Source organism: Hippopotamus amphibius, chromosome 4 (assembly GCF_030028045.1).
Source record: "Hippopotamus amphibius kiboko isolate mHipAmp2 chromosome 4, mHipAmp2.hap2, whole genome shotgun sequence".
In the NCBI taxonomy this organism is placed as follows: Eukaryota; Metazoa; Chordata; class Mammalia; order Artiodactyla; family Hippopotamidae; genus Hippopotamus; species Hippopotamus amphibius.
In genome coordinates, this window is record NC_080189.1 from 188,220,261 (window position 1) to 188,244,527 (window position 24,267).

The 24,267-nt window shown below is 46.9% G+C and overlaps 2 gene segments (V, D, J or C); both read right to left on the bottom strand.

Moving 5' to 3' along the window:
* Positions 1-4,590: 4,590 nt before the first annotated feature.
* Positions 4,591-5,087, bottom strand: LOC130852481 (immunoglobulin heavy variable 3-23-like). The segment is given in 2 exon segments: positions 4,591-4,907; positions 5,012-5,087. Coding segments are annotated over 2 exon segments (363 nt in total).
* Positions 5,088-10,470: 5,383 nt separating this feature from the next.
* Positions 10,471-10,956, bottom strand: LOC130852480 (immunoglobulin heavy variable 4-59-like). The segment is given in 2 exon segments: positions 10,471-10,799; positions 10,884-10,956. Coding segments are annotated over 2 exon segments (375 nt in total).
* Positions 10,957-24,267: the final 13,311 nt, after the last annotated feature.

Genomic DNA, 24,267 nt, shown 5'->3' on the forward strand with positions numbered 1-24,267 from the left:
TACTATTTCATGAACTGAGTCCCATATTGCTTCTATAATTACAATAATATTACTAGAGTAAATTAAATAATAAACAACCTGCCTGCATGAATGTGGGTAATAGGAGAGCCAACTAGAAAAGGATGAAGCAGTGTCACAGGACAAGCCTGGACCCTCTGATCTGGACCTGAAAAGTGAGCCGAGATGCTGTGGGACGGGGGAGGGGAAGGGCTGGCATCCGACACCTAGAACCAGGTGAGCCCATTATGCTGCAGGTGGAATCAGGGCCTGCATTGGAGCAAATGTCCCAGCACCTGACCTGGCCTTCATTAGCTGGTGGACCGGAGGGGACCCTTACACGTTCATGGTCACATGGATGGTAATGTAACAGGCGTCTTTATGTTTCAGTGGGTGGGGTGGGCTGTTAGGATCTATTTACACCAGGAGAAGTGTGTGAGGTCACCAGCATGTAAAAACCTTATTTTGCCCCTCGGGGAGATATTTGAACACAATTGTACCTGGCGACCAGAATATATTGTAATGCTGGAGAGAATATCCTCTACAGGTGACCCGTGGGTGATGTTGAAAAGAAGTGTTGAGATTTACTCCATATTTCTGTCGATGTTACCAGTGATGGTCTCACCAAGAAGGACTCACCAGGCTGATGTGGGGAGGAGGAGTGATGGTGATGGGCTTCATGGGGACCACGTGGACAGGACCCTCTGACGGCCTCTGTATTTCTCCTTGGGATGCTGCAGAGCCTAAGCTCAGAAAGGGGTGTGGACGTCACGACCTTTAAAGCCAGGTGTTCAAGGATATTGAGAATCTTTGTAGGAATAATTGAGGAAAGAAGAAGCAGGAACTGTACTTGGAAAGCAGCGGTGCCCCCAGGTGATGTGAGATGAGTTGTCCAGGATGTTACTGGATGTACAGGGATTCGTTATGCTCACAGTTCTTCCTGCAGCTCCACTGGGAATCCAGGTTGAAACAAGAGGGATGCAGATGAAACTCCCTTATGAGGACACAACGTGGTGTCTAAAATTTAGTAAATATATGTTAAGCTATGGAAATGTGTTACTCAAAATAATTGGCTATCTCTGCTCTGGAACAACATAAATTATACTACTAATAATTATTTTACAAAAAGCATTGCTGTTGTTTCCATCCATGGCTACAACCATGGAATCATTCAAGTGACCACCACCCACAGCCTCAGGTCCACCTCAGGTAAAGTCAGGGTTAGAACATGGGGATGCTAACAGATGAGCTCTCACCCTCTCACCGGGGATCAGGGTCTCTGTGGACGTGCAGCAGAGTTCTTACCAGTGAGACAGGAGTCATGGTGTGTTGGGGCATTTCTGTTTTTCCAGAAGAGCATCTCTGAAGAAATCCCCCGTCCACTTACCACACTCCACGCTCGTGTCTGAAAGACGGCTTTGAATCTACTGTCACATGTTCACACATACACTTCCCCATGGTTTAGGTAGTGAACGTTCACCTAGCTAACTTTTTACTGTGGTTGAAACACCTAATTGTTGAGAAGCATGAAAATTATACCATGCATATTTGAAATTTCTTCAGACAAGCCACAGATTGGAAGAAAATATTTGCAAAATACATACCTGGTGTATCTGACTGTTATCTAAAGTATACCAGGAAGTCTTCATTTCAACACCAAGAAACAAACAAGACTGGTAAAAAATGGGCGAAAATCTTTAACACACACCTCACCAAAAGGACACACAGGTTGCAAGTAAGGCTGTGGGAGGACATATGTCGCAGGGAAATAGAAATAAATACAAGGGCAGATCCTGCAGACTCACTAGAGTGGCCCAAATCAGGACACTGAGGACCTGAAACCCTGGGAGGAGGTGGAGCAGCATGGGGTGCGTTCACTGCTGGGGAGGATGCAGAACGGGGGCCCCTTGGGGGACACTTTGGTGGCTTCTTACAAAAGTAAGCATAGTCTTATCTTATGTTTCCGCAATAGTGCTCTTTCATACGTACCTGAAAGAAAATAAAATTTATGACCAGGTACATAGCTGCACATGATGTTTACTTAGCTTTATTCATATTTTGTGAAATTTGGAAAGATGCAAGATGTCCTTTGAGAGGTGAATGACTTATAGCCTGTGTGTGTCCGGAAAATGGACACTGAAATGCCACAGAGATTTGGAAGAAACACACAAAGGTGTGATGGAATTGCAAAGTAGACATGCCAGAAGATGTCTGCTAAGATGTTGACAAGATGAGGTCAGGAATGTGAAAGTGGCCGTGAGCACGAAGGCTGCTAAGAGTGAGGCTGAAGGGAAGACAGCTTGGGATTGTCAGGAGGGAACTCTCCTCCTCTGCCCCTCTTAAGTTCTCGGAGCTGGAGTGATGGTAAAACTGACAAAGACAGATTAACAGCAGAAAAGAAATAAAGTTTGACCATGGGCATGGACATGTCAAAGAAATGCACCCAGAAGTGAGCAAAGCAGGCAGCTTTTAAATTCTTAGACAAAGATCCCATATTTGTGAGGAATTCATAGGAGAAAGAAATGTATGCTTTGGGCGCTCAATTAGGGAAGGACCTAAGTAGAGGGTGGGGGTGGGGCAGGGCATTAAAGAAGGAGCAAGGTTTGTTCACAGAGGCTTCCAGGCCCAAATTCCTCACATCTGGTGATGAGAGTGTCCTTCTGTAACAGAAAGAGGGTCCAGCTGTTGGATGCTCGAAACCCAAGAAAGAGGCAAAGTTGGTGGAAAGGAAAGCTTGCTTTATTTTGGATGCCTGCAGCTGGGAGGGGGACGGGCTTCTGTCCATAGGACACCCCCCTCCTGCCTATACACCGTGGGCAAGGGCTTTAAAGACTGAAGGAGGGGCTACGTGCAGACACAGCACAGTCAGCTCTGACAGTCATCCTGAAATTGGTCCTGCTCTGGTCTGGCCAGCGTCATCTTGACTGTTTTAGGTACATTTAATCTTCAGTTCCAGGGTTGGTTTGTCCCCATTTCCTTGAGGACAGTTCTTGGGATTGTGGCAGCTTGTGTCATGGCTACAGTCTGGTCATCACATAGGTAACTTCTTCCTCCTGGAGGGAGTTTCAGTGGCTACAAGACAGCTCGTAGGATGTGGACAAGAATATTGTCTGTAGCCCTGGAGAAGGAAGGAAAGGTCCTTGATTTGCTTAATGATGAAACCATTATTATGTAGTCTTGTTGTACAGTTTTCCTTTCATTCTGCATTTTCTCACTTCTCTGATTACACTTATTCTTTGGCTAAAGTTTTTCCACAGAAAAAAGGCAGGCAGAGGACCTGGGGTGGAGGACAGTTTCACTTCCTCCTCCAGAGGCAGGGAGAACACCTTTCATTTGAGAGATTAGTTCTTGCTCCAGGGAGACAGGGAGGAAGGTCAGAGTGTCCCTCTGCCTTGGCTCTTTCTTAAGTCACTTTAATTCAGAGCAAAGAGTCCTCCATGGAAGAACATTTGGGATGCCCTACCCTGGGCCCCGGGACTCAGTGTCTGTTTTATTATTTTGTTCCTAAATATGCACACCAAGCAGGTGATGTAAGTGTCAGTTTACTTGCATGTTGCAGAAGTGAAGCTAGACCGCAGCCTGGACTTGGTCGGGAGGTGCTGGGGAGCGCACATCAGGGCACAGGGAGCCCTCCTGTCCAGGCCGGGGCTTCTCCACACTGGACCTGGCCGCCCCTGCAGGGGTTCCTGCACAGAGGGGGCTGCCTGGTGAGGCTGCAGGACTCTTCCTGGAGTGAGAACAGGTGAGATTTTCCTGCATTCTCGTGCTCACCTAAGAGGCTGTGGTGAAGAAAGGAGCACACATTTGTTTCCTGCATATTCTGAAAATGCGTATTTTTATCCACCTGACTATAACCTTTCCCTACGATCCACCTATGTGTCTTTGGTAATAGCCCCAATGGTGAATATTTGACATAAAGTAAAGTGCACAGTAGACCAGGATGCAGGCATTAGCTAAGCCTATAGGGATCGTATCGGACCTGGAAGAAAGGAGCCCAAGTAGAAGCCCCCACCCAGGTCCGCTCTACCTGGCATCCTTTCCAGTGACCCACGAGGACCCGGTGGTGCTGCTCAGCTCACTTACACTTCTCATGTGAGAGGTTAGCAGAGAAGCCAAGAGCCAGCATCCCGGCAGGGGCAGCTGGTGTTTCTGCAGGGCCGGGCAGGGATTTCACAGTGAGGAAGGAAGACTATCTTCACCCTGTAATAAATCCACTGTGATAGTTTTGATAGCGCTCAATTTAGACAAGATTTATACAAGGGAAACCCTGCATATCTAACTGTAACTGACACTCTGCCTTTCGTATTTGAAACATTTTTTTCCTATTTCTAAATGACTTCTAATCACAGACTGAATGTGTAAGCACACAACCACAGGTCCGGAGATGTCCTCCAGGGAAAACTGCCAAATGGAGAGGAAACCCCAGACCCTGACAGGAAACCAGCCCTTAACTACCATTGCACCTGCTGCAGGGGCTGAAGGCAAAATTGCTGAGTCCTGAGTCCCTCCCCTCAGAAAGAGGTCCTGAGCCACTGCTTCCCCCCTACTGTCTCCCTGCATGAGGTTTTTGTCTGGGCTCACATGGACGTCCCCTCACCGTGTCGCTCCTCCGCAGTAATACAAGCCTGTATCCTCGCCTGTCACGTTGTCCATGCACAGACACAACTCGTTAGTGGACTTCTTTATGCAGGTGATGAATCGGCCCTTCACGGCGTCTGCATAGGATGTGTAACTACCATCACCACTAATGGCTGCGACCCACTCCAGCCCCCTCCCTGGAGCCTGGCGGACCCAGCTCATGACATAATCCTCAAAACAAAATCCAGAAAATGCACAGGAGAGTCTCAGAGAACCCCCAGGCGGCACCAAACCTCCCCCAGACTCCACCAGCTGCTCCTCACACGGGACACCTGCAAACACAGAGACATCCTGGTCAGGACCCTGTCACTCATCCACAGATTCCCTCACACGCATCCACTCACACCCTCAGCATCTCTTGTTCTCCGTAAATTACCTTGTAAAATAGCAGCCAGCACAGCCCAGCTCAGCCAGAACTCCATGGTGAGTCCTCTGAGTTCAGTCCTGAGCCCTGGGTGGGAGCACCTGGGAATCCTGGGGCTGGGACTCCTCTCCCAGAGCTGCAGGGTCAGGGCTGGGCTGACTTTTATAAGCAGAGGGAGAACCTTATTTGCATGACCGTCTAGTGTATAAGAGGTGATGTCCCTGAATGGCCTCAGAAAGGGCAGGTTCCAGAGCAGGTGTGAGAGGCTTGGACTTTGTGGTGTTGAAAGCATTGGGGAAATATAGCTTTGATCATGTGACTTTTCCAGAGGAAACACTTAGCACCCATATGTTGTTTCCCACGTGCACACACAGCCTGTGAGGCAGCTGTCACTGTGACCCACATACCACAGGTATAAACTACACCCACACGTGCAGAGGCTGTGTGGAGCGTTCAGGATAAACAAGGGGTGCGTGACAGATAGATGCTGAGAAAATGCTATCTAATGTTCCTCAAAGATCCTCAAATTGGGACAAGTTGCTCAGCGTCAAAATCTCATCAATACATCAGATAATCGTATTAAAGAGACAAACAGGAAATTGAAATTGTGGAGAGAGGCAAGTGCTCACAGGGCGACAAAGCTTAAGGACATGGACATGACCGGGGCCGAGGCTGCTGGCCAGAATACACCTACCGCGAGATAAACTGGACACGGTGCCGGCAGGTCGAGGTGGTACAGGTGCAAACCCCCTGGGTCTCCTCACCAGCTCCCTCACCCGTGCCCACCTGGTCCTGCTGAGCGTGCAGCACGTGGTGTCACCTCTCGTGCACACAGGTGTGTCTTCCTCCCCGGACAGCCCAGAGTCCTGCCTGAGCTCCTAGGTCCTCCTGCGTCGTGGGGAGGAGGACCTGGGCCCTGGACTTGGGTCTGGCCTGTTTCCCGGCATCTCCCCTTGCCGTGTGATCCAGCTGTGCCGAGCACCTAGCACGTAGGACGTGGGGACCCAGGCTCCCATTGGGAGATGCGCAGTAACGTCCCAGGTGCGGGTGGTGCCCAGACACAGGCACGGCCCTGACAGCTTAAAGTGACAGCAGCCCCGTCATTTGTTCCCGTGTGTGCGTTGGGAGGGCCTGCAGGAGAAGCCCACCTGCCCAGGCAGGGTCCCTGTGAGCATCTCGGGATCAGCGGTAGGACCTGCTCCTACGAGGCACCCCCTGCTGTAGGGGAGGGTGACCTGACTGTGGGCTGGGGGCTCTGCCAGGGCTCAGGGCTGGGCCCTGGGTCCACCGGTGCGGGTGTTTCTTGGGCCCTGGCTTCCTTTCAGCAAGATGCCTGGGTCAGCAGTGGTGCCTGCACCCCAGCCCTTCCTCAGGACAATCTCTCACAAACCTGGACGGAGCTCAGCACAAGGTCCCAGTAGTCATGCCCTAATCCTTCCCCACCTGACCTGGAGCTCACCTCTCCATCACAGACGGCCATGAGTTATTGTAGTAGCTCCATTTACAGTTGAGCTAAAGTGCCAGCAACAGAGACTTTCCTCCACAGATTAGGAGGTAAACAATGCACCATGCATTCAGGCAGTGGACTTGTATTCAGCAATTTAAATACTAAACTATTATATCACGAAAGGACAAGAACTAAAAGTGACAACAGAAATGATTGGAGTCAGAGGACGGAAGTCAGAGACGCTGCACATAAGCCCTGGGGCCTGGAGAGCAGTGGCTTTTCCACCAGGGACCAGGTAACGGGTCTGTTCCTTCCGTGCATGTGGAATTGAACAGTCAGTACCTGATGGCATCGGTGCAGCCAGGTTTCTCCCCGTTGGATGGAAAGTCACCGACAAGAAAGGGGAAAGCCTGGATTCACCATGTGGTGTTGCACTAGGATCTGAGAAGTGCGAATGTTCTCACAGTTACCTCAGTACAGGTCAGAGGTGAGATGCAGAGATAGCTGCAGACGTGTGTATGTATACGTGGGTCGTGCACACAGATACATTCCCAAGGTCTGTTAGGTGATGGGGTCTGGATTCAACGCCCCCTACAGCGACAGGACACCAGCATCAGCATCCTAGTAGCCAACGTCCTGGTTCCTAATACTCTTCTCCAGAAGAGGAGCCAGCACTCATCTGAGGACTGGTTAGGTCTAGGGCTGGAGAAGAGGATACAAAGGATTATCCTGCAGGTTCCTGTGGGTGCAGAAAGTAAGGAAGTGTCCACCCAAATGGATGGGGGCAGGTAAAGAGGAGACAGGAGACCACCTGAAAGAGCCCCCGTGGATGCCAGGATGTAGTCGTTACGGAAGCAAAGCAAATGCCTTAGTATCTAACTTTAGCACAAAGTAGGAAACAAACGTCCGTGATTCCTACTGAAATAAAGAGATTCCAGAAAGAAAACTAATGGGGATGGAAAGACACATGTCCCTGAAGGAATAACTCCAGGTGACTCAACAGGATCACACCCCCTGCAGAAGGGGGACTTAACCCTCCACCCCTGAGGGTAGCCTGGGCTTAGGGGCGTGGCAGACATTGTGGGTGACCGTGAGCTTCATGATGTGTTTTTGGATATCATGCCAGAAACATGACTCATCCAATTCTTTTTAATTTTTCTGTGTCTGTTCAAAACCCTGTTCTGGAGACAGCAAGAGCCACAGTGACACTGAGATGGGAATTAAAGCACAGACGTGGAGAACATGCTTTCGAAAATCACAGTTGATCAAGGACTTGTGTCATGTGTATTCAGTAAATTCACAGCTTGAAAACAGCAACAGAAAATAAAAACAATGAAAACTGAGCCAGTGATCTGAAGATACTTCCAGAAAGAAGAGAAAACAGGGATTTTACAAGATTTTTCATGAAAGACATAAAATAACACAATGAAGAGGTACTGCTTCGCACCTGTTGCAACAGTTAAAGCGCAAAACGTAGTAAAAAAGTCAGCCACTGGAGATGGTGTAGAACAGAAGTGCCCTCGTTCACTTGCTGGAGGGAGTGCGCATGGCAGCCAGTTGGGAAGATGTTTGACGATTTCTTAGAGGGAGAAACAGAGGCTCGCCGTGTGATTGAGGAGTGGGCTAGAAAGTATTTACCAAAGCATTGGAATATTTACGCTTTTACAAATATCTTCATGAGGACACTTGCATCACCTGAACACACTTGAGCCTCTACCACTTCCTGTATTTGGTTTATGGAGTCCATTCTATGGTTATTTCCCATTTCATGAGGATACACCTGTTTCTATTGTTCCCTGTTATCTCTCTCTATTTTAGCTCTATTGTCTACCTACCCAGCACATGACTAGGTACCTGCAACACACCATAGGTGTCACATGCAACCTGTGTGAAGACATTTCCAAATGTCCTCTTAGGAACAAAATAACTCCCGTGCCATGTGGACAAAAATTTACAAGTATAAACATCACTCATACTATTGATAGGAAAGGCATTGCATCACACAGGACTGAGGAGGTTTTCAGGATGAGAGGACTTGGAAATCCATCAGAGGGTGGAAGCAGATGTGACGTTCAACAGAAGAATTATTTATGCCATTAAATGATTCACAACTTGACAACGAAAAAAGGGCACTTACTGGCCTGAATTTAAAATAAAGTTCTTAGAAGAAATCTTTCTGTGCAGCCTGTCCTAAGAGAGACGGGTTAGCACAGACACACCCGACTCCACGAAAAAACGTACCATGTTCTGAGGCAGGGACGCTCCCTGGAATCACGACGGATCGAGCCTGCGGGGGAGACAAGGGTCCCGTGGGGAGACCCCAGCCTCTGAGAGAAACGCCCCCCCGGGACATCCCCTGCACCTGCCCTGAAACTGGTCCTCTGGTTGCCTGCTGAACTGCGTGCCCCCTGGTGGCGGGAACGGCCTCTGCAGGGAGGGGGTGTCTGGATGCACCCTGACCTCTGCCTGCCCTCCTGGGGCAGGAATGCAGGGCTGAGTCCTGGGTCCTCACAGGACGGAGCTGCGGGAAACCCTAAGTCTGTGATGTGTGTCTGGAGGTGCAGAGGCCTTTTGGAGAGACAGGATGCACCCTGTGCTTCCCAGAACCAAAGCCCCCAGTCCCTCCAGCCCTGTCCCTGGGGCTGAGGGATCCAGTCCCAGCAGTCAGCACTGTCTGTGATGGAGGATCAGAGACCGAGCAGGGGAGGGAGAGGGTCTTCCATCGTCCTGGGCCCACCACCTGCACCAGCACCTGGGACAGGACACCTGGGGAAGGAGAAACCATGAGACACCCACTTCACAGCCGTCACCGGGGAATTCTACCTTCCTCCGAGCCAGGAGATGCTCATGGCTGGGAGATGGAACCCAGAGGAGGAATGGCCAGGAGGTTTTCATGCGCTTTATGATTAAACCTTTGTCTTTATCTTCTGGATGAGATTTATATTGGAAACATGAATATCAATCTCACAGCCCATGGCCATGTAGCTCATGGCTGAATGAAGCTGACCTGGCACATATATCTTCTCCTAAGTCCAGTCACGGCCATTTTTCTGTGGGCACACTAGGCTGTTCTTCATCACTGTGCCTGAGGTCACGTTCAACAACTGTTACATATCACAGAAATGTGAAAAACATGGCACTAATCTTTTTCATGATGGGTGTTGAAACAAAGGAAGAGAGTATCAACTTCACTGACCTCAGATGGGGATGTGTGTGTGTGTGTGTGTGTGTGTGTGTGTGTGTGTGTGTATGTGTGTGTCTTGGGTGATTCAAGGAATGGGCCACACGGTACATGTCCCTGAATGACCAGGAAAGGACAATGTGTGTTGTGGGTGGTAATAAAAGCTGCACGTGTGGAATCTGTAATGAGGGTCACTGCACGTGCAGTGCTGGGTGACTGTGCCATTAGCGCCTACAGCACTGCATGCCGCAGACACCAGCTGTTCTGTGCAGGTGACGGAAAGATGGAGGGTCTGTCTCTTCCTTCTACATGTACAAAACCAAAAAAGAAATAATAATAATGATAATAAATAATAATAATAATAATAATAATAATTATAATAATAACAATGTTTAAATACCTGCTGGACTTCTCAGGACATTCACCAGCTTCGCGCTTCAGACTCACCGAGAAAATAGGGTGAACCTCAGCATTGCATTGAGATTCTGTGAGAAGAAAAAGCAGAAAAAAAGACTTAACACCTTACGATTATTTCTGTGTGTGTGTGTGTGTAAGCAAGTGTATAAAATCAATCTTATTTCAAAAAAATTTACATTAAAACGCACACACACACAATTATCTGAGAATGACATAACACAAAATAATGAAACGTTAGGACAGAGAAAAGTATCTCTGGTGGAGCTCCTTGGCAGGAAGAGGAAGCCCAGGCTCTGAGAAGCATCCCTCCCAGCCTCCCCCCTTCACCTGCTTCTGGGCTCAGCTTTGTACTCGGTGGGTCATGAGCGGCCCCTGGTGGGGATGGGCCAGCGTGCAGGGAGGTTTGTGTCTGGGCTCACACGGACTTCATATCACTGTGCCTCTTGCACAGTGATACACGGCCGTGTCCTCGGGGGTCACGCTGCTCAGTGACATGGAGACTTGGCTCTTGGAGGTGTCCCTGGTGATGCTGAGCCGGGACTTCAGGGCTGGGTTATAGATTGTGCTTTCTTCATACTCCATCAAACTCAATATAGAACCAAGCCACTCCAGCCCCTTTCCTGGAGCCTGGCGGACCCAGCCTGCAGCATAGCTGGTTATTGAGAATCCGGAGACCGTGCAGGTGAGGGAGAGGGTCTGCGAGGGCTTCACCAGGCTGGGCCCCGACTCCTGCAGCTGCACCTGGGACAGGACACCTGTGGACAGAGAGAAGCACGGTGACTCCTGGGCTCAGAGGCAGCTTCCCCGTGTGTTCCTGTCTGAATCCCCGAGACACTCACCTCTGGGAGCTGACAGCAGAAAGAGGAAGAACCACAGTGGATTCATCTTCTTGCAGATGAGATTCACGCCTCCCAGAAAATCTCCTCAAGCTGGAGGAGAAGCCTGCATTTATGGGAACTGGTGCTTTGTTTTTACCTGGTGGCCTAAGGGGAGATTTGCATATGGGAGGGACCTTTGTATAAAAAGCAGAAAGCAGTGAAGGGAGGTCCCTGTGTCTGGAGTTGCCCCTGTGAGGGGTGTTCTGACTGTGCCCTCAGAGAACTCAGCCCCACCTGGTCCCCTCCCCATGCCCAGGGGCCTCTTTGTCCAGGAGTGAAGTGATGCTGAAGGGCTGGTCAGGAAACCAGCTGTGGGTACAGTACAGACTCACTCCTCCTGGAAGTGATTATTTCTTACTCTCTGTGTCACTGACAGTGACATGGGAGCTCAGTTCACATAGTCCCCACCACCCTGGGTGAGAGAACAGGCATGATGCTTGGAAGTGAACCTTCAGAGTGAATGGCTTGCAGAGGCTGAGGCCATCATGGTCAGAGGAAATCTCCGACCTCAGGAAGGATGTTCTCCTGAAAACTCCACCTGAGATTACCTTTCCAGAGTCCTGGGTCCCTGAGTCCTGGGACGCAGCCTGAGGTGATATGAGTCCGTAGAGCTGGAGAGCAGAGCACAGCTCCATCCCGTCTCCCTGTGAGCACTTAGGATGCGGCATCTGCATCTGAGTGTGCAAGGGTGTGTGTTGGGCATCAGACAGTCACAGCGTGTCTGTACTGTACAGTGGGTTTGCCAGGGGTGTGGGATGCTGTCATCAGTGTCATCTGTGGTGTCATCTCTCCTGGGTCCAAAAAGTCCAAGGTGAGTCCTCATCTCTGACTGACACCCTTGTACATGTGACACTGGCACCACTTCTGCCCTGAGATGTCACACCTGTGAGTCTGGGGAAGGTAAATGCTCCCTCAGGCCAGTGATCTCACCTGTACAGTGAGTGATGTAGAAGCTGCTATCTGTGAGATGCGCGTTCCTCCATACTATTTCATGAGACGAGACCCATATTGCTTCAATCTTTTCAATAATATTAATAGAGTATCTTAAATCATAAATAACCTGCCTGCTGAATGTAGATGATAAGAGAGTCAACTAGAACAGGATGAACAAGTGTCACAGGACAAGCCTGGACCCTCTGATCTGGACCTGAAAAGTGAACCGAGAGGCTGTGGGATGGGGGAGGGGAAGGGCTGGCATCCGGCACCTAGAACCAGGTGAGCCCATTATTCTGCAGGTGGAATCAGGGCCTGCATTGGAACAGATGTCCCAGCACCTGCCCTGGCCTTCATGAGCTGTGGACCAGAGGGGAACTTTACACATTCATGGTCACATGGATGGAAACACAGCGGGTGTCTTTATGTCTCAGTGGGTGGGGTGGGCTGTTAGGATCTATTTACCCCAGGAGAAATGTGTGAGGTCACTAGCATGTAAAAACCTTATTTTGCCCTTCGGGGAGATAATTGAACAAAATTGTACCTGACGATCAGAATGTATTGTAATGCTGGAGGGAATATCCTTGCAGGTGACCAATGGGTGATGTTGAAAAGAAGTGCTGAGATTTACGCCATATTTCTGTCGATGTTACCAGTGATGGTCTCACCAAGAAGGCCTGACCAGGCTGATGTGGGGAGGAGGCGAGACGGTGATGGGCTTCATGGGGACCACTTGGACAGGACCCTCTGACGGCCTCTGTATTTCTCCTTGGGATGCTGCAGAGCCTAAGCTCAGAACGGGGTGTGGATGTCAGGAGCTTTAAAGCCAGGTGTTCAAGGATATTGAGAATCTTTGTAGGAATCATTGAGGAAAGAAGAAGCAGGAACTGTACTTGGAAAGCAGCGATGCCCCAGGTGATGTGAGATGAGTTGTCTAGGATGTTACTGGATGTACAGGGATTCCTTATGCTCACAGTTCTTCCTGCAGCTCCACTGGGAATCCAGGTTGAAACAAGAGGGATGCAGATGAAACTCTCTTATGAGGACACAACGTGGTGTCTAAAATTTAGTAGTTATAAATTAAGCTATGGAATTGTGTTACTCAAAATAATTGGCTATCTCTGCTCTGGAGCAACATAAATTATACTACTAATAATTATTTTACAAAAAGCATTGCTGTTGTTTCCAGCCATGGCTACAACCATGGAATCATTCAAGTGACCACCACCCACAGCCTCAGGTCCACCACAGGCAAAGTCAGGGTTAGAACATGGGGATGCTAACGGATGAGCTCTCACCCGGGATCGGGGTCTCTGTGGACGTGCAGCAGAGTTCTCACCAGTGAGACAGGAGTCATGGTGTGTTGGGGCATTTCTGTTTTTCCAGAAGAGCATCTCTGAAGAAATCCCCCGTCCACTTACCCCCCTCCATTCTCTGGTCTGAAAGACGGCTTTGAATCTACTGTCACATGTTCACACATACACTTCCCCATGGTTTAGGCAGTGAACGTTTACCTAACTAACTTTTTACTGTGGTTGAAACACCTAATAGTTGAGAAGCATGAAAATTATACCATGCATATTTGAAATTTATTCAGACAAGCCACAGATTGGAAGAAAATATTTGCAAAATACATATCTGGTGTATCTGACTGTTATCTAAAATACACCAAGAAGTCTTCATCTCAACACCAAGAAACAAACAAGACTGGTAAAAAATGGGCAGAAATCTTTAACAGTCACCTCACCAAAAGGACACACAGGTTGCAAATAAGGCTGTGGGTGGACATATGTCGCAGGGAAATAGAAATAAATACAAGGGCAGATCCCTGCAGACTCACTAGAGTGGCCCAAATCAGGACACTGAGGACCTGAAACCCTGGGAGGAGGTGGAGCAGCGGGGAGTGCGTTCACTGCTTGGGGGGATACAAAATGAAGGCCCCTTGGGGGACACTTTGGTGGCTTCTTACAAAAGTAAGCATAGTCTTACCTTATGTTTCCACAATAGTGCTCTTTCATACGTATCTGAAAGAAAATAAAATTTATGACCAGGTACCTAGCTGCACATGATGTTTACTTAGCTTTATTCATATTTTCTGAAATTTAGAAACATGCAAGATGTCCTTTGAGAGGTGAATGACTTATAGCCTGTGTGTGTCCGGAAAATGGACACTGAAATGCCACAGAGATTTGGAAGAAACACACAAAGGTGTGATGGAATTGCAAAGTAGACATGCCAGAAGATGTCTGCTAAGATGTTGACAAGATGAGGTCAGGAATGTGAAAGTGGCCGTGAGCACGGAGGCTGCTAAGAGTGAGGCTGAAGGGAAGACAGCTTGGGATTGTCAGGAGGGAACTCTCCTCCTCTGCCCCTCTTAAGTTCTCGGGGCTGGAGTGATGGTAAAACTGACAAAGACAGATTAACAGCAGAAAAGAAATAAAGTTTGACCATGGGCATGGACATGTCAAAGAAATGCACCCAGAAGGGAGCAAAGCAGGCAGCTTTTAAATTCTTAGACAAAGATCCCATATTTGTGAGGAATTCATAGGAGGAAGAAATGTATGCTTTGGGCACTCAATTAGGGAAGGACCTAAGTAGAGGGTGGGGGTGGGGCAGGGCATTAAAGAAGGAGCAAGGTTTGTTCGCAGAGGCTTCCAGGCCCAAATTCCTCACATCTGGTGATGAGAGTGTCCTGTAACAGAAAGAGGGTCCAACTGTTGGATGCTCGAAACCCAAGAAAGAGGCAAAGTTGATGGAAAGGAAAGCTTGCTTTATTTTGGATGCCTGCAGCTGGGAGGGGGACGGGCTTCTGTCCATAGGACACCCCCCTCCTGCCTATACACCGTGGGCAAGGGCTTTAAAGACTGAAGGAGGGGCTACGTGCAGACACAGCACAGTCAGCTCTGACAGTCATCCTGAAATTGGTCCTGCTCTGGTCTGGCCAGCGTCATCTTGACTGTTTTAGGTACATTTAATCTTCAGTTCCAGGGTTGGTTTGTCCCCATTTCCTTGAGGACAGTTCTTGGGATTGTGGCAGCTTGTGTCATGGCTACAGTCTGGTCATCACATAGGTAACTTCTTCCTCCTGGAGGGAGTTTCAGTGGCTATAAGACAGCTCGTAGGACGTGGACAAGAATATTGTCTGTAGCCCTGGAGAAGGAAGGAAAAGTCCTTGATTTGCTTAATGATGAAACCATTATTATTTAGTCTTGTTGTACAGTTTTCCTTTCATTCTGCATTTTCTCACTTCTCTGATTACACTTATTCTTTGGCTAAAGTTTTTCCACAGAAAAAAGGCAGGCAGAGGACATGGGGTGGAGGACAGTTTCACTTCCTCTTCCAGATGCAGGGAGAACACCTTTCATTTGAGAGATTAGTTCTTGCTCCAGGGAGACAGGGAGGAAGGTCAGAGTGTCCCTCTGCCTTGGCTCTTTCTTAAGTCACTTTAATTCAGAGCAAAGAGTCCTCCATGGAAGAACATTTGGGATGCCCTACCCTGGGCCCCAGGACTCAGTGTCTGTTTTATTATTTTGTTCCTAAATATGCACACCAAGCAGGTGATGTATGTGTCAGTTTACCTGCATGTTGCAAAAGTGAAGCTAGACCACAGCCTGGACTTGGTCAGGAGGTTCTGGGGAGCTCACATCAGGGCACAGGGAGCCCTCCTGTCCAGGCCGGGGCTTCTCCACACTGGACCTGGCCGCCCCTGCAGGGGTTCCTGCACAGAGGGGGCTGCCTGGTGAGGCTGCAGGACTCTTCCTGGAGTGAGAACAGGTGAGATTTTCCTGCATTCTCGTGCTCACCTAAGAGGCTGTGGTGAAGAAAGGAGCACAGATTTGTTTCCTGCATATTGTGAAAATGTGTATTTTTATCCACCTGACTATAACCTTTCCCTACCATCCACCTATGTGTCTGTTGGCAATAGCTTCAGTGATGAATATTTGACATAAACTAAAGTGCACAGTAGACCAGGATGCAGGCATTAACTAAGCTATAGGGATTTTTTGGACCTGAAAGCTAGAGGCCCATGTAGAAACCCCCACCCACGTCCCCTCTACCTGGCATCCTTCCCAGTGACCCACGAGGACCCAGTGGTGTGGCTCAGGTCACTTACGTTTCTCAAGTGAGAGGTTAGCAGAGATGCCAAGAGCCAGCATCCCGGCAGGGGCAGCTGGTGTATCCCTAGGGCCGGGCAGGGATTTCACAGTGAGCAAGGAAGAGTATGTTCACATCTTAATAAATCCCCTGTGATACTTATAAAACTGCTCCATTTTGAAAGGATTTAGACAAGGGCAACATGAACATTTAAATTTAAGTGTCTCCATGCCTTTAGCGCATAAGAAAATTTTCTGTATTTTGAACAGCTTTTCTAATTCAGAGACTCAATTAGACTGAATGTGAAAGCACAGAACCACAGGTCCAGAGACGTTCTCCAGGGAAAACTGCTCTCTGGGGAGGAAACTCCAGACCCTGACAGGAAGCCAGCCTTAACTACCACCTGCACCTGCTTCTGGAGCTGAAACACACAATTGTGTGTTTTGATTGCCCCCTGCATCCCCTCCTGTCTCCCTGCAGGAGGTGTGTGTCAGGGCTCATACGGACTTCCCCTCACTGTGTTCATTGCATAGGAATACACGGTCCAGTCCTCCGTGGTCACAGAGCTCAGCTACAGGGAGAACTGGTTCTTGGACATGTGTCTGGAGATGGGGGTGTAGATCTGGAGGGATGGGCTGTCGTAAATGTCCCCATCATCACATATTTCCTCATCCACAGCAGCACATTCCGTGGGTGCTGAAAGAGCCAGGTCCAATCGTTCCCACTGGTGATGGAGTAGAGACAGCACAGGTGAGGGACAGGATCTGCCAGGGCTTCTTCAGTCCTCGGCCCAAGTCCCAAAGCTTTCCTGGGACAGCACACCTGGGACAATGAGAATTAGTCCCTTTCAGTCACCTGTAGTCACAATCATCCCCATAGACCTGTGTCTGACATCTGAGACCCTCACTTTGGGGAGGGAGCTGTCACCAGGCAGAGGAGAAGACCAAACAGCCCCATCTTCTTGTGGACCACAGCCCTGTCTTCCCCAGAGACCTCGGCCCTGTCTGAGGAGAGAGTTGTGAGCTCCCACAGCTCAAGGGTGGATTTTACCCTGGAGCTTGAGGAGGAAATTGCACAGAAGAGCTCTGTCCCTGTAAATCTGGAGAGGCTGTAGCCACACTAACCCTGGTCATTCCAGGTTCCCTGGGGTTGTCTAGTTTTGAATTTACGTGGTTTGAAAGTTTTAGGATGGGAAAGCACTGTGTCTACAAGAAGGGTTGGAACAGGTCCAAGAGAGCTCCTCCTCTCTGAGCCCACAGTTTCCATGTTTCAAAGCCCCACCTCCTGCCCATCCCTCATCTCAGCTCAGCTCCCCATCCTCTCGGTCCCTGGGTCTTGCTTCCTCAGGGCTGAGCACAGCACAGCTCCTGCTTTCCTTCCATCTACCTTTCCTGAGAGGTCGTTCTTACCACCCCTGAGAGCTGGTTACTTTGTTACACCATTGCTGTTGCATGAGTTCCTAAGGCTCCCTCCATCCTGTGCATTTGTGGTTGGAGAGGATGCAAACCTCAGGTTTCCCACAAGCATCTCAGTTCATCACACACCTGGAACCCACCTTTCCTTCTTTACACACTTTCCTGTAGCTCCTGCCCCACCGGGGTCTGTATTTGTCAATGCATTTGTGGCAGGAGTGTGATGTGCCAGCTCAGGAATTAACCCTGAGAGTCCTGCTGAACCTCCTGGGTTGCTGTGCATGGCAGGGGGAGGCAACCTTCTTCGGGATTAAAATTCTGAGACCTGTTTATTCTCCTAGGTTTCCCTGTGGCAGCGTGAGGCTCCCCTTTGTCAGATGGCAGAGTTAGGTTTCATGGTTTGTCCCCTTTGTCAACATAATTAATCAATACATCATCAATAATATACACAGAAAACATTTAATTTGAGCCACGCTGTTTTTTAGCCCAGAAACCAGCTTCCTGGATTACTCTGAGGAACCACTCTGTAGCAGCCTGATTTCCAGCAGTTTTATATCCTGTCAGAACAAAGAACATTAAACAAATCAGGGATACATTCTTCAAGGTTTTAAAAAGAGCAGACCAGCATGTAGACAGCAATTTATTGTGGCCTCGGCCCTGAGAAGGGAGTTTTACCATCAAAGGACTAGCAGCACTGGTGTCCCAGGAAGTGGGGCATTTTATCTTTATTTTTTACGGGGACAGTCTTTACTTCTGGTCAATGTGCCACCTTCTTTATTAATTAAAGCAGATGAACAATGTATGTTTGATAGGCCACAAACCGGCTATTTCAGTTAGCAAAAATATTCAAGTGAATTCACATGTAAGCCAGAATGTCTTCCTGATATCTCAATATGTAAAATTCTCCTTTATGAGTCCCCCCTTTTGATCATAAATCTTTCAGTAAGCATTGATGGTCAAAATAGAAGTCCCTTGAAGCCAGGTCGGCGACTGCCTGCCCCTGATCCATCATGTCTCTCAGTATTAGGTCTACCTATTTTTTCCTTTCTAGTTATCCTCATTGAGGGAATAATTAATTGAGTGCACTGGATGAGCACAGAGGTATATATTGACAGGAAGCATTCCCTAGGCTGTACATATTCTCACCTGCATTAAATGGTCACACAAACATGGCACCTGTCCTTTTGGCAGTAGAACTAAAGCAAGCAGGGATTCATGTCATGAGTAGCCTGATAGTTAGGAAAAGAGGGCTAATACATGGTATAAAAATACTAGTCATCTGTAAAGCAAAGTGAAAACTTCTGTCTATTTCTGAAGGGAGCAAACAAAACAGGGCATTTAAAGGTCCAGTTTTCTTATAATTTGGAACCGGATTGTTTGCTGAGATAGTTTTACGAGGCAGGTCTCAGCTTCTCCAGAGCTACGAACACAGATGCACAACAGTATGAGGGGCTTATGTTGGTTTTGTATTGACTGAGGAATTTGAGGACAAATCCGAAACTCAGTTATATTGCTGCCAGTGGCTGTGCTCTGTGACAACTTTATTGCAGAGTTTACTTTCCATCCTGAACACTGGGGCAAAGGCATAGCTGGAAGTAAAATAGTAACTTTAAATTTTGATAGAGAGACAGAGCTTTGGTCATCGTACCTCTAGATGAGTAGGGTGCGTCTCACAGGCCTGGTGCAGACTCTCGGGTGAGCTGTCTACTACTGCTGTCTTCTTCTCATCTTGGGTTGGTGCCATTGATCTCAGATCGTTGAAGCTGGGTGTCAGAAATAGGGGATCTATTCAGGTGGAGGCACCTTGTAAAACGCGAGCTGTGGTTGCATGGGTCCCTGCCTTCTACTTTGGCATCACGTGATTAGTTGATAATAGCTGATAAGGTCCTCTCCAAGGTGGCTGCACTGAACCTTTCATTCTATGTCCTTTCCAATAAACAGAATCTGCAGGCTGTAATCCATGGTTCTTTATGTCTTTGCCTCCCAGGAGCTTACTGTGAAAGGAGTTACTACTCAGTTTTATTTTGCTTGGGTGATTCAATCAGGTCCCTGGCAAGAATTTCATATATTCCTTGGACTATGTCTGGATCATGTAATTCCTCATCGAATTACATAGGCTATCCTGTTATTGTTTCAAAAGGAGGCAGCTCGACTTTCTAGATGGTGCAGTGGTTAAGAATCCACCTGCCAATGCAGGGAACATGGGTTCTATCCCTGCTCCAGGAAGATCCCACAGGCCACAGAGCAACTAACCCTGTGCACCACAATTATTGAGCCTGTGCTCTAGAGCCCATGAGCAACAACTACTGAGTCCAAGTGCCACAACCACTGAAGCCCACATGCCCAGAGCCTGTGCTCTCCAGCAAGAGAAGCCATCAAAATGAGGAGCCCATGCACCACAATGAAGATTAACCCCCGATTGCCACAACGAGAGAAAGTCCGTGTGCAGCAAGGAAGACCCAATGCAGCCAGCAAATAAATTATTAAAACAAACAAACAAACAAAAGGAAGGAGCTAATGTTTACCAAAAGGTGCATATCTCAGTTTGAGATGCTCTAGCAGAAAAGCTTTTGTCCATGTGAGGAGAAATTGCTTCTAGAAGTTTGCCACTGCAGTTTTTTTTTAACTGGAGTGTAGTTGCTTTATAATGTTGTGTGAGTTTCTGCTGTGCAGCAAACTGAATCAGTTATACATATGCATATATCCACTGTTTTTTAGATTTCTTTGCCATTTAGTTCACCACAGAGCGTTGAGCAGAGTTCTCTGTGCTGTACAGCAGGTTCTCACAACTTATTTATTTAACACTTAGTAGTCTATATATGTCAATCTCAATCTCCCAACTCTTTTCACCCTCCTGTCCCTGCTTCATAACCATAAGTTTGTTCTCTATGTCTGTGGTTCTATTACTGCTTTCCAAATAAGTTCATCTGCACCGTTTTTCTAAATTCCATATGCGAGTGGTATTATACGATATTTGTGTTTCTCTTTCTAGCTTGCTTCACTGTGTATGACAATCTCTAGGTCCATCCATGTCTGAGAACAATATGGAGGTTCCTTAAAAGAACAATGGAGTTGTGATAGTTCCATTAGTCCTTTCTACCTGTCCTGAAAACTGGGGATGAAAAGTGCAGTGAAAGTGCTGCATTATTGGTCCAGTGTCAAGGTATATTTATTCATCCAGTAAAATCAGTACCCTAGTCACTGTGTGATTCAGAAGGAAATCCCCAAAGAGCAAGTATCTTTTCTAATAACAATTTACGTACCTTTAAAGGCATGCTCTTCTTCAGGGAAAAGCTTCAACCTAGCGTGAAAACATGCAGATCATTACCAAAATGCATGTATTTCTGTGAGGTGGTGGAATTTGGACAAATCCCAATTGCCACACCTTAAGGAGTACCTTAGGAAGGGGAGGGTGGCCATATGACCCAAGATGTGGCTTTGCAGGATGACGTTTGGATCATATATGTTACGGCGACAATATCCATGGGGAGACACTGTAGAAGAGAGTTTCCAACTGTAGTTTTCTGCATAGAATCATTTCCTCAGGTGCCCAGCAGTTTGAAGAATGCATATCCTGGAGCAATGGCCATTGGGCTCCAGCAGCGGCTATCGGTTTCTCACCAGGTCCAAACCATGTTTATATGATGGCGCTAACTACTCTTGTTTTTATTGCCATAAATGTTACTCTTCTTCAGTGGCAATGTCTTGAGCCTGTAGAAGGAAACCCTTCACTGTGCCACCAGGGTTAACAGAGGGCAGGGGACAGTCTCAGGCTGGAGAAAATGAGTATTTAGAACTGCTTGCTTGGTGACAGCTTCAGCAAGCTGATTTCCTTTAGCTTCCATCATCTTAGAACTGCAATCACCTGGTGTTTCAACAACTGCTAACACTTTTGACAATTGTATAGCATTTAATAACTCTGCAACCAATTCTCCATTTCTTATGGGCTGTTCAGAAGAGGTTAAAAGCCTTCACTGTTGCCACAACATTCCAAATTGCTGGTTCGGGGGCAAAACTTTTAAAGGTGTGTGGAAGGGGTCAAAAGGCTGGTAGTGGGGGTAGGTGTAGAACAGCACAGTCAGCTCCAATAATCCTCGTGAGACTGATCCTGAGATGGTCTGCTCAGGGTCACCTTGTTGGTTTTAGGCACAATTAATCTTCTACCCCAGGATAAATCTGCCCCACCTCCTGAAGCCCAGTACCTGGAATTCTTAAGAAAGCTAGATGAGTTTTCTCTTAGCTAGATAGTCCCCATCTGTAGCTCTAGGACATTCCAGGGTCAGTAAGAAAGGAAACTGAATGTATGTTCTAAAATCTGTGCTGCTCTGGATGGAGCAGCTTATGTTAAGGGTTCACCTGTAGCGTGAGAAAGTAAAGAATCGGCATAAAATAGAAGGAAAGCATGGGCAGCTTTCCAAAGAATATGTGAAAGAGGTTTCAATACACAAAACAGCTGAAAAATTCAAACAACAAAATTAGTCACAGAATCTTGGATTTTAACCAAAGAATACAATAGATGTCTATGAGTCCATAGTGATAGTAATCAAAGATTGAAGAGAGAAAGCATGAGATGAATGACAAAATCTCCCTTAAGGAATAATTCCATATTAGTTATGTACGTATCCCTTCTTTCAAGGGTCTCTCCTATGCAACTTGAACGTTTCCAGTAAGAATTCAGTAGAGTGAACATTTATTCACTTTCATGGATGTGAAATTTAACGTCCAGCTAGAGTATGGTCTGCACTTGTGGACAGGGGAGACCTTCAAGGTTGACTTTGGATGTAAAAATGAGATTTTAGACACAAAACATCAAATAGATATTCCATGAGAGAAAAAACTGTTACGTTTTACTGCATCTAAATTAAAAACTTTTTTTTCTGCAAAAGATTCTGTTCAGTGAGTCAAAGGACAAGACACATTCAGGCAGGTCATATTTTCTTTGTTTTCTTTTCGTCTTTTCTTTCTATCTTTATTGGAATATAATAGCTTTACACTGTTGTGCCAGTTTCTGATGTACAAAAAAGCGAATCAGCTGTATTTAAGCACACATTCCCGTAACCCCTCCCTCTTGAGCCTCCCTCCTGAGCATCCCTCCCACCTTCCCTATCCCACCCCGCTAGGTCATCGGAAATGTTCAAGTTGATCTCCCTGTGTTAGGCAGTCGCTTCCCACTAGCTATCTATTTTACATTTGGTAGTTTATAAAAGTCAATACTCCTCTTCCACTTTGTTCCAGCTTCCCCTTCTCCACCTCCCCAGGTCCTCAAGTCTCTTCTCTACCTCTGCATCCTTATTATTCCTCTACCACTGATATCATCATTACCATTTTTTTTAATTCCATACATATGTGTTAGTATACGATATTTGTTCTTCTCTTTCTGACATACTTCACTCTGTATGACAGACTCTGTGTCCATCTGCCTCACGACAAATAACACAATTTCATTCCTTTTTATTGCTTAGTAATATTGCATTGTCTACATGTGCCACATCTTCTTTATCCATTCATGTGTCGATGGGCATTTAGGTTGCTTCCATGACCTGGCTATTGTAAATAGTGCTGCAATGAACATCATGTTACATGTTTCTTTTTGGATTATGGTTTTATCAGGATATATTCCCAGTAGTGGGATTGCTGGGTCGTAAGGTATTTCTATTTTTAGGTTTTTAAGGCACCTCCATAGCATTTTCCCTAGTGGCTGCATCAATTTACTTTCCCACCGACAGTGCAGGAGGGTTCCCTTTTCTCCTCATCCTCTCCATCATTTATTGTCCCTAGATTTTTGATGATGGCCAGTCTGACTGGTGTGAGGTGATACACATTGTAGTTTTGATTTGCATTTCTCTAATGATGCATGATGTGGAGTGTCTTTTCATGTGCTTGTTGGCCATCATTATGTCTTCTTTGGAGAAATCCCTGATTAAGCCTTCTACCCCCTTTTGGATTGCTTTGTTGTTGTTTTTTTATATTGAGCTGCATGAGCTGCTTATATATTTTGGAGACTAATTTTTTGTCTGTGGCTTCACTGGCAAATATTTTCTCCCTCTCCGTGGGTTGTCTTTTCATCATATTTACGGTTTCCTTTGCTTTGCAAAAACTGTTAAGATTCATAAGATCCCATTTGTTTATTTTTGTTTTTATTTCCCTTACTCTAGGAGGTGGATCAAGAATTATCTTGCCACAATTTACGTCATAGAGTGTTCTGCCTATGTCTTCCTCTAAGAGCTTCACAGTGTCAGGACTTCCATTGAAGTCTTTGATCCATTTTGAGTTTATTTTTGTGTATGGTGTTAGGGAGTGTTCTAACATCATTCTTTTACAAGTAGCTGTCCAGTATTCTCAGCACCACTTATAGAAGAGGCTGTCTTTTCTCCATTGCATATTTTTTTTCCTCCTTTGTCCATGATAAGGTGACCATATGGACATGGGGTTATCTCTGGGCTTTCTATCCCATTCCATTGACCTATATTTCTGTTTTTGTGCCAGTGCCATACTGTCTTGATTACTGTAGCTTTCTAGTATCATCTGAAGTCGAGCATTTTCATTCCTCCAGCTCCATTGTTTTCCTCTCAAGATTGCTTTGGTTATTTGGAGTCTTATGTGTTTCCATATAAATTGTATATATTTTTGTTCCATTTCTGTGAAAAATGCCATTGGTATTTTGACAGGGATGGCATTGAGTCTGTACATTGTCTTGCATACTATAGTCATTATCACAATGTTGATTCTCCCAAGCCAAGAACATGGTATATCTCCCCATTTGTTTATTTCCTCTTTGGTTTCTTTCATCACTGTGTTATAATTTTCTGCATGCAGGTATTTTGTGACATACCATATTAACAAATGAAGGATAAAACCATATGATTATCTCAATAGATGCAGAAAAAGCATTTGAAAATTTCAAC